This window comes from Apium graveolens, chromosome 4 (assembly GCF_009905375.1).
Source record: "Apium graveolens cultivar Ventura chromosome 4, ASM990537v1, whole genome shotgun sequence".
In the NCBI taxonomy this organism is placed as follows: Eukaryota; Viridiplantae; Streptophyta; class Magnoliopsida; order Apiales; family Apiaceae; genus Apium; species Apium graveolens.
Window position 1 is genome coordinate 125,081,496 of NC_133650.1, and position 9,914 is coordinate 125,091,409.

The window sequence follows — 9,914 nt, forward strand, 5'->3', positions numbered from 1 at the left end:
CAAAATCCCCGCATCCGATTTACCTATAAGGTTTAGTTTACCCATGGTCTGCAAACCAGAAGATTGGCAAAGTATTCTCCAGGATAATAAAAAGCCCAACATGGAGACCAAAGGAAAGGAGACATTAAGATTGCCAAGAGGACCCTCTTGAGAGCTAAAAACTACTCCGATGCAATTGATATGCGAGCAACGATAGATGAAAGAGTTAAAGACATTGCTTTCAAATTCGATTCCCAAGTACCAAAAAAAACTAGTAGCAGGTTTTTCTTCCTATCATCTTTTTGATAATTCAACATCCAGTTCTAGAGAACTGCCTACTCCCACCTCGAACGAGAAAGAGATCTAAGGCTTAAAGCTTATTATTTAGATTATATATATTATTTGCTTTTCATTATGCACATAAGGGAGGAACCGTATGAGATGAAAATCTCACGTACGGTTCTGTAACGGAAAAGCTTTGGAATCTTCTTTTCGGGCACTAGAACGAAACCCGTTCTTACCACTTTAATAATATGTCTGTAATTACGTGCTACTATCTCCACTATAGAAAGAATAAAAGGAAAGAACTTCATTTTCATTTATACGAAAAAGTCTTTATTATTCTAAAAGCATAAGTAGTAAACATTTTAAACTAGGGTTCCCATACATGCAAACATAAAAAAGAAAACCAAACAAAGATAGTTAGCATAAATAGGAGTCTATCTCCAGTAAGCATCGGAGTAGATCTCTACTAAAAAAAGACAAAGAACCACCATACATGACATGAAAATAAACTACTTTATGCGTCTACAGACACTTATTTAAACCTTCTAGAGTCGACGGACTCCTCTAGTCTCCCCCGCCGTTGGCACGATTTATCGCAGCTTTCACAATAAGTGCTTGTTGCTCTTGTACCAGCGCCCTCCTCCGGTCTTCCAGACCGCGAATGCGGTCCCTTATTTGTTGCATAGCGTCTGCTATCATCTCAGGATCGATAGCAGGCAGATGCTCCCAGAAAAGTGCTAGCCTGTGCTCCCAGTAGAGCTTTGCTGCCTCCACTTGTGCGATTTCATTTGAAATAATAGAAAGTCTGTCAATTCCTCCATTGGGATCCATGGCTACTTACTTTCTTCTACTAAGTGCCCTTTGCTTTGTGCCTAATAGAGACTGAAAGAAGCTTCTATTTATAGGCGTTGGAGGCCCTTAACTCTTTCCACCAATTAAAATTATATCAATAGTTGAAGTTTTGTTTTTCGCGGGTATCGCCACGCGTCTTAACCCCGTCCCCGGCCCTAAATCGTGGTATCGCCACGCGTCTTAACCCCGTCCCCGACCCTAAAGAAAAGTAAAGAAAAGGGCGCAATAATCGAGCGTAATAGGACAATAATCGAGCGGAATAGGCCAATAATCGAGCGAAGCGTCAGATAGTACTCCCCTTTCTCTAATAATAAGGCACCAAGGCCCCTTTCATAAGAGATAGAACAATCCCTCACTCGACACCTCAAAGCTGACCAGTACAAAAACACTGTGATCCGTCCTCGTTTACGTACCCCCACTTGCTTCTAGTTGTCTTTTACTGGCTTATTTCCAGCTACATGATGGGATAAAAGAAGAGACCAGTATAGAAATGGGTAAAAAGAGTAGTGAGATGAAAGATAAGGATGCTGTAAGATGTTTAATGTATGACAAGTTCATGAATATATTCCTAAATAAAGTGGAGATGCATATGAAATATAAAAAATGGAAAACTAAGGCTCATAATAAGAATTTTTTTAAAAATGTTAAAAGATGGTTATTATGATTGTAAAACGGATAAAGATTTCATTTCTATGAATTACAGATTCAAATCGAAAGTTATACAAGGGAGTTTGAAGGAAAAGAGACTAAGGCTTTTGAGAAATATCCAGCAATGGTTAGATACTTAATCCAAGTAAGATTACAGCAAAAGATTATCTAAAGCAGAAGAAAATGGGTCTAACTGATAAGGCTTTAAGTATTCTAAATGTGTTAGGTCAATATACACTGGAAGCTATAATAGTTCATGTACTTGGGGCCTTGTTTAATAAATTAGATCGGCGGAAATTACCATACGTGAAAGCTGCTACTTTTTTCGACCATCTTGAGCGCTTTGGACGAGTTCAAGCTATACTAAAAGGGTTAAAGAAGGAAGATGCCTACCCATCATCAAAGCAAGCCCAAGTCTTCATTTGTAGGACTTTCTTTGATGGTTCATGTAAGCTTGGGTCTTTCATTCGGGCCCTCTTGGGACACCCTGTGGGCCAATGCGTATAAGCTTGGGCTTTATTAACGTGGCTCATTTGACGACTCAGTACATGGATGTCACGAGTCTATTGGCATGGAATATGGAATCTTTTCCACGTAAGCTGGTTGTGCAAAGTTTGTTTTTTCATACAGGCAGTGTGATTTGGGGAGATTTTGTTTGCTCCGCAAGGTAGCCAGAGCCAGCCAGTTTTTCATTAAAAAGGCATGATAGTCTTCAACTGCAGAAAAGTAGTGCGGAGAACTAGTCATAATTGTGCCTGTCATGCAATTCGTACTGCATGGCGAGATTCCTCTACCACTCTATAAATAGAGGCTCGATAAGTGCGACTTCAATGAGCAGACGATTACTGAAAACTTTCAACAGAATGCCTTTTTGCGGCAGTTACTATTTCCGGAAATTGACTGAAAGTCGCTTTATCGTGCATACATTAGGAAAAGAGTCCTAGCTGCTATACTAATATCTACTTCTTTAGCTAAACTGTAAGAGAGTAGAAGGAGCGGATACACCTTTTCAAAAGGCTACCGGGGCAGTTGTCAACATCATAATGGAGATCTTGATGTACTTGGACAGTAAATGCCAGAGTGAGCCAGGCACTCAAACCCGATCGGGAAGACCTAGTAGGAGGTTCGACTCTTGAACTCTATCACAGTCTAGCGATGGACGAGGGAATAGCCTTTCCGAGATAAAATACAGTACAAAGACGAGAGGAAAACTTATTGATGTAGTTGCTTGTAGTGATTTCGTCGAGATTGGATTGGTGTTGACCCGAGGAGGACGGCTAATAATTTATATTAAAAATAGCGGACCGATGGGGTCGTTTTTCAAGCACGAATAGAACGATCTAAAGGGGGTGTGCACAGTTAAGAAGAATAAGTTGTTTTCAAGTTAATCAGATGAATCCTATAATAAGTAAAAGGGACGAAAGGGATTGATTGGGAAATTAAAATGTTAAAGCAAATAATGAATTAGAAATGAGAACCCGGTGATATGCTGTTAGCTCATAAAAGGGCTCCTTCAGAGCTTCAATGACAGGTGTATCGCAAGGTCAGATGCTTCCTTTGCTAGCGAGGTTAGATCAGTCAAATGAAGAGTCTCCATGTCGTATTCTTCTATGTTGCCGAACCTATTGGGCGCATCCGAAGCAAAGTAGAGTTTTCCAGTAGACTAGAGATAGAACTAGCACTAATAGATCTCAGATTCCTAGAAGAGCAATAAAGCGAAAGAAGCAGAAGAAGGTTCTGAAAGAAAGCTAGCTCATCGCCTCAAATAGAGCCTTATCACTACGCCCCTGTTTCCGATGGGGAAACCACAGACAGATATAGAGTTTAGGTGGGCGGGGGGGCATATAGAATAGGTCCTGCTATAGAATAGCTATTCCAAAACAACTTACTGGATTTCATTCCTTTTACAGAGGAGTTGACTCTCTTAGTGTTCGTAACTATGGAGAAGTAGATCTTCATCCGCAAAAGCGTAATAGCTCACTGGTCTAGCCGGGAAGAAAGGCGGATTCCCCCCCCCCCCAATTAAATAGTCTTTGCGCGGGCCGGTCCCCGAGAGTTAGAGGGTTATCAGCCAAAGTTTACAGAGTAGCTTTTCCTTTGGTAAAGGAGAGTTTCGTCAGGTTGAACGTTTGTTTGGGATCAGGCTTAAGGTTATGAAAGATGCTCGACCAAATGGGAGAGGTTATTCAAGAAAGAGAAAAGCCAAGCTTTAACCGGCGTTAGGAGAACAGCATTCCCCGGTGGGGGAGAACCTGTTGAGAAGTTGGGTAAGGTAGAGGAAATACACAACCAAGCTATCTAGCCGTAGGAGATACAAGCATTGGTGTTTCTACTGCAGGGTTTAGCTCCTAACTATCGTAAGCCCTTTTTTTAGGAATATATATCATAGACCATATACTTCCGTTGGATAGGGTATATAGATAGAGGAATCCCCTGTTCCAAGCTAAGGTACGGAGTAATCAGCTTTTACTTGATTGAGTACCTTACAGCAGGTATTCTTTAATAAAGGATACAAGCACCGGCTAGCGGCCTAAACACCAGCGAAGGAGATGAGAGTTAACTCACCTTTGTTTAGGACAACCAGCTTTCACATTGGTGTTCATACGAAGGATTTCTCTTAGTAGACGTGTTGCTAGACAGTCCCGCTTCGCGAAGAACCATATTTAGTTGTACACGACTGTTAAAACAATACTTCCGGAACAGCGATAGGAAGAGAACAACCAAACTATTCAAGTGATTGATTACCAAGGATTGGCTGGCCGAAGTGAAGGTTGTTCACTTACTTAGTTGTTATACGCCCGAAAGAGCGTTAGATTCGATTACTTTCATTCTCACCATTTTGTGATCAAAAGAAAGTATCACATGATTATCCCAGTTGACGATGAGTGGACTAAGCCACTGGATGATGGGGTTTTTGATATGAACACTCATCTTTTACATGGGTTGATTCATTGTAATGGTTTCGGCCATCTTCTTTCTATCAATGGGATGGAAGGTGGGTCTAAGTTCTTGTATGGCAAAGAGATAATGGATCTTTGGGACAGAATATGCACCAATCTTCACACTCGGTAAACCGCAGTTCTTAAAATCAATCATATTCATTCTAAATTCTGTTTGCTGATATGCCTGAATATCTTTTATTTTTTGACCTTTTCAGTAAAATTACAGTGGAGGACGTGTCTGTGAAAAGGGGGATGGATCTACGGTTGCTTCACGGTATTGCAGCATACGGAAGGCCATGGTTTGGCAGATGGGGATATAGATTTTGCCAAGGGAGTTTTGGAGTAACTAATGAAAAGTATGAAAGGGCTATTGAGCTTCTTAGTTGTCTTGGACTTGATCAGATCATTCAAGACTTTTGTTCTTCGAAACTCTATAGTGATGTCAAACGGATCATTTGTTATTACAGGGACACAAGTGAATCTGAATTGATCACAATCAGGGATCTGTTTCACTTCATGCTTTCTCTCAAGTCCCGGGGTTTGCCTGCAAGAAGATCACCCACTAATGCTGTACTATCAATTTGTTCAAGATCCTCAGCAAGAAAATATGTGCAGAATAAGAATGCCAGCAAAAGGAAAAATGGAAGGTGCAAGAAATTCACCACGCTGGCTTCCAATTTAGACAGTAGGTGGCCAATGAAAAGAATGCAGTATGTTGCTGAAGTTGCTGTTAATGCACTTAGAGAAAAGAAAGCAGCAAATGGGGGATATAATTGTGAAACGAGCTGGCAAGAAGTTCGGGATGCAGCGCGTATGTGAATTGGAGATACTGGTTTGATTGATTACATTTTAAAATCAATGAACAATGTCATTGTTGGTGGGCACGTTGTTTGTCGAGATGTGAACCCACAAACTCGTGTGTTGGAGTACACTATTGAAGAGGTTTGTGAGAATGGAGCTGCTGTTCAAGTTGATCCAGGATCGAATTTGGTTGTGCTTTCACAGGATCAGCCACAGGCTATAATGCCTGGGATTGATGTTTACTCAGATATTACATACTTGTACAACAATGTGTTTTTGGAATATCAGAACTCAGAATGGGTTGAGCTGGCGGTTGAAAGAGTCCTCGATAGTAAACAGTTTGTCAAAGAGTGGCTTTTTATAGATGAGCCTGATCAGCTACTGAGGTTTGTTTGTAGGGTGATTCCTCATTTGAGTGATTTGGAAACTGAATTTACAAGGGGATATCCGCCGGGAGAACACATTGCAGTTCCTTTGCGCGATACTTACTATCAGAGAGAGGATTTTGGTAACTGAAGTTAGTGGACTGGAGGGAGTGGAAGATGGAGAGGTGTTATTTGGCATAGTTGAATCGGGGTCTGAACTATGCTTTAGGGCTGTTGGAATGGATTTTGGTTCTGAATTGAAGTATGAAGGTGGGGCAGATAATTGGACTGTTAAATGCAAATGTGGAACAAGGGATGACGGCGGGGAGAGGATGGTGGCTTGTGATATTTGTGAGGTTTGGCAGCATACTCGCTGCATTGGCATTGATGATTTCAATACTATGCCGCCTTTGTTTGTATGTGACAGCTGTTGTGCTGCCCTTGCTCCTCCAAGAACCATTCAGCCGAGAATATGACTTTGAGTCTCTTGGGCTTGTTATAACTATTGAGAGGTGGTTTGTGGAGTGCTAACTAAAGAATGATTGCAGCTGTCTGCTCATTTACTGTACATGTTCACCGTCGTAGACTACATGACATTCTGCCTTTATTGTTCTCTGGTAGAAAACAGAGATAAGATAGAATTCTTTTGACTGTGTGTTGTACATGATCATGATCTTGTAACCATTCAGTTCATACTAGATATCCTCAATCTGTAAAGAAAATAGATTCTAAGTACATAATCTGGAGACCTTGAAATGGAACTAAGCAACGGATGAGTTGATTGCTGCTGCGCATAAAGAAGTAGGAGCGCGCTTAAAAAAATAGTAAAAGAATAGCTGTTCCTCTTGCTTTCCTTAAGCTTCGCATAAGCGACTACATACCTGCGGCTCCCGGCCTCTTAACTTATTAAGTTCTTTCCTTTGAAATGAAACAAGCTTAAAAATAGAATATCGTAAGTTAAAGAAAGAAAATTTTTAAAAGGCTTTCATATAGAGAACCCCCATCCCTCTCTAAAATTCTATCAAAGGGCCCTCTCTGTTTCCATTTTTATCTTTTCTTGCGCCTGTCCTGTCTTGTACCTGTGTTGTTCTGTCTTGTACCTGTGTTGTCTTGTCTTGGACCTGTCTGGAGACACAGCAGTTCTTTTAAGTTCTTGGTCAGTACTGGGCGGGGGGCGGCAAAGAGCATAGATTTCTTAAAGAATTTATCTATTTCCAAAACTGTCCAATTACTAAACTAAAGAAGGGGCGCAATCCTGTTCGCCGCCAGAAGCCTCTTATCTATATTCTTAATATAGATAAGAACTTCGTCTTCTCTTCGGAAAATGGGCTCATCATTAAAGGACTCTGCTCGAAGAAAAGCCCATATGCAGATAATGAAGAACCATAAGATTTAATTACTTGGGATGCATGTGCCCATAAGAAATCGCGGAGCCACCCATTAATAGTAATGGAACTCTGCGCAAAGTTTCCTCCCGTGATATGAGTTACTACCCCTTGATCACTTCTACTTTTTATGAAGTGTGGGGCAAATGGCGCCCTCTACTTCTACTTCTAACTAAAGGTGAAGAACCGGCATTGCAAGCAAATAGAGAGCCCCCGCCCGTTTGAGCCATTGCGAGCCGGAAAGCGTACCGGCAGTTTGAGTCGCGAAAGGGCTAATAGAACTTAATTCTATTCTATTTTTATCATTTTATATATAATAATATATAATAATAATATTCTAGAAACAATAATAAAAAAAAAATATCCAATTGTTCATTCCTGGGAAGAGGAAGAAGCAGATAGAGCAAAGGCCTCCTCTTTCCGTCCGCTCTTCCCGAAGCGAGCGAATTGCATGTAGAGATCCGTAGGGGCTTATAGTTTAATTGGTTGAAACGTACCGCTCATAACGGTTATATTGTAGGTTCGAGCCCTACTAAGCCTACCACCCCCTTCTTTCTATTAGCATATTGGTTTTCATACCAATCAATGTCAATAAAATGTTTTGCTGCACCCTTGTGTTTTACTACATCTTTACCATCAATTGTAGTATAGCAATAGGTTTTAGGTGCTAAAAAGAGCCCCCACGCTATTTGATCTTCTAGCTTCAATTTACCTAAGACTGAAGAAGATACCATATCATCTGAGAGTGGGTTACCAAGAACTATAGAGTCTGTGTCTGTGTAGTAGCAGTCCTCTCTTGCTATATATGGATACATATGGATCCTTGCACATGCTGTAATAGCCGCTGCTAGTTGGACTGCAGCATTCTTAGGCGGGTCCCAACTATTTGTTGAACAATCTTTATTGAAATTCGCTACGTATGTATCTTCGTTCAGTTTGTCCCCATTTATGAAAGTATCCTTTCTTACTAATTGATTGTAACAATCTTGATCGCAGATCTCGGTAATAGTCATTTTTGGATTGATACCAAATCTGCCGTAAAGAGAATTCATAAGGATTTTGTAAACATAAGACATTCCTTCATTCCCATCTTTCTTAGCCTTTAACCTGCTATTATATAGATCATTGACAAAGGTCTTGAAAGGGCTTTCCGTCTTCTTAAAGAGATAGCCACGTAGAGGGTAGATGGTGTAGCCCAAATCGCGAGCATATTTCAACTCCTCGCTATAGTAAACACCTACAAAGTATCCTGTTGGAAAGATGAGAGATCCATTAACCTTTTCCCTATAGGGTAGAAATGGGTTTTTGATAGAATCCGGGCATTTCACAAAAGCCTCAATAAATCCATAGAGGGTGTCTAAATCCTTCTTCCTCAGATCTCCATTCCAGGTTGGTTTACCAGCAGGCATTGGGTATTCTTGCATCACATAGGGATAGAGAGAGTTCACATCATAGTAGTACAAGTTCTCACCTCTTGGTTTATAGACATCAACATGACCTCCGTAGTAGCCCTTCCTGATGAATTTGTCTTCATTCACGTTTGGGATGTGGATTGGAAAAGACGAAGCATCATAGTATTGAATACGAAAGATTCTCATAGCTAGGGATGATATGGTCAAGACTGTATTTATGTTCACATTATAGAGATTCAAGATGATCTCTTGAGCTTTTTTCAACACACCTCCAAGTAGAAGCACATCCTGCTTCAAATACTCTAGCAATTCTTCTTCCCTAAGAGAGAGATCTTCCACAGTTTTGAGTTGCTCATGATCGAAATCATATTTACCCCCAAGATCCGGACACAGGCTCTGTGCCAGGGTAGCCAGTTTTCCAGGAAGTAGATTTAACGAATCTTTGAAGGAGAATAACAGAACACCTTTCTTATCAACCATCTTTTCATCCACCTCTTGTTGCATCTTTTTTTAGACTTTGATCTCGTAAATTCGATGGTTTCGAATCAGAGGTTGAATTCTATAGTATGGATGATGACAGATTAAGTGCTTAAGCAATATTATTCCATCGAATCGTGATAAGTTATGGAAGTATATAGACTTAGCAGTCTTATACTGTTTAGTAGCTACTACATCAATCCGTTTAACCATCTCATATAGGATCTTCTCGCTCCTATCTTTGAAGGATGAATAGATTTCTTTGTAAAGGAAATCCTCGCTATAGAAAGTCAGAATATCCGCTTTATCCACTTCCTTTTCAGGCAGAACCACCAGTAAACCTACTGCGTATGGAGTCTGCACTTCCATCCCCGTATCATCCTTCATAAGGATTGTCTCAATATCGGCCACCATAAAGGGTGTAACACCCTTTGGATTGGAAGAAATGATTTGCGATATATTGCTATTATAAGTACGTTTCTTATTCGAAATAGGTTTAGCAACAGGGGGTTTGACATCTCTTTTGTCGTTTAAAACCTTAGAAAGAAGACCAAGACTCTTCTTGCTCTCGTTCTTGTTTCCAACATGGTTGCCATTCTCACTACCGTCCCAGTCTGAATTGTAGCCATCATCATCATGAGAAAGATCCTCTAAAAGGGTATCAAGTACCTTTATGATTTCATCTTTTGAGAGATGTTTTTCAAGATTTTGACCGGTTAGAAAGATACGCAGGGCGATTTTGCTAATGATAGCACCTTTGTAAGTCTC

General features: G+C 40.5%; 2 protein-coding genes and 1 pseudogene across 2 annotated transcripts; 2 read left to right on the forward strand and 1 right to left on the reverse strand.

Moving 5' to 3' along the window:
* The first annotated feature begins 4,626 nt into the window (after positions 1-4,626).
* LOC141718955 (PHD finger protein MALE MEIOCYTE DEATH 1-like) lies at positions 4,627-5,525 on the forward strand. Its single transcript, XM_074521336.1, has 2 exons — positions 4,627-4,832; positions 4,922-5,525. Exons 1-2 carry the CDS (start codon positions 4,627-4,629, stop codon positions 5,523-5,525), a joined length of 810 nt encoding a protein of 269 aa, XP_074377437.1.
* A 39-nt stretch (positions 5,526-5,564) lies between these two features.
* On the forward strand, positions 5,565-6,348 carry LOC141718956 (PHD finger protein MALE MEIOCYTE DEATH 1-like). Its single transcript, XM_074521337.1, has 2 exons — positions 5,565-5,893; positions 6,003-6,348. Exons 1-2 carry the CDS (start codon positions 5,565-5,567, stop codon positions 6,346-6,348), a joined length of 675 nt encoding a protein of 224 aa, XP_074377438.1.
* A 1,418-nt stretch (positions 6,349-7,766) lies between these two features.
* Positions 7,767-9,560, reverse strand: LOC141718957 (DNA polymerase-like; annotated as a pseudogene).
* Between the last annotated feature and the right edge of the window lie 354 nt (positions 9,561-9,914).

Bases quoted from the DNA above. Each gene is read 5' to 3' on its own strand.
- LOC141718955 (XM_074521336.1), top strand. From the start codon at position 4,627: ATGATTATCCCAGTTGACGATGAGTGGACTAAGCCACTGGATGATGGG. The intron at 4,833-4,921 runs GTAAACCGCAGT...TGACCTTTTCAG, and splicing joins TGCACCAATCTTCACACTCG to TAAAATTACAGTGGAGGACG.
- LOC141718956 (XM_074521337.1), top strand. From the start codon at position 5,565: ATGAACAATGTCATTGTTGGTGGGCACGTTGTTTGTCGAGATGTGAAC. The intron at 5,894-6,002 runs GTTTGTTTGTAG...ACTTACTATCAG, and splicing joins GAGCCTGATCAGCTACTGAG to AGAGAGGATTTTGGTAACTG.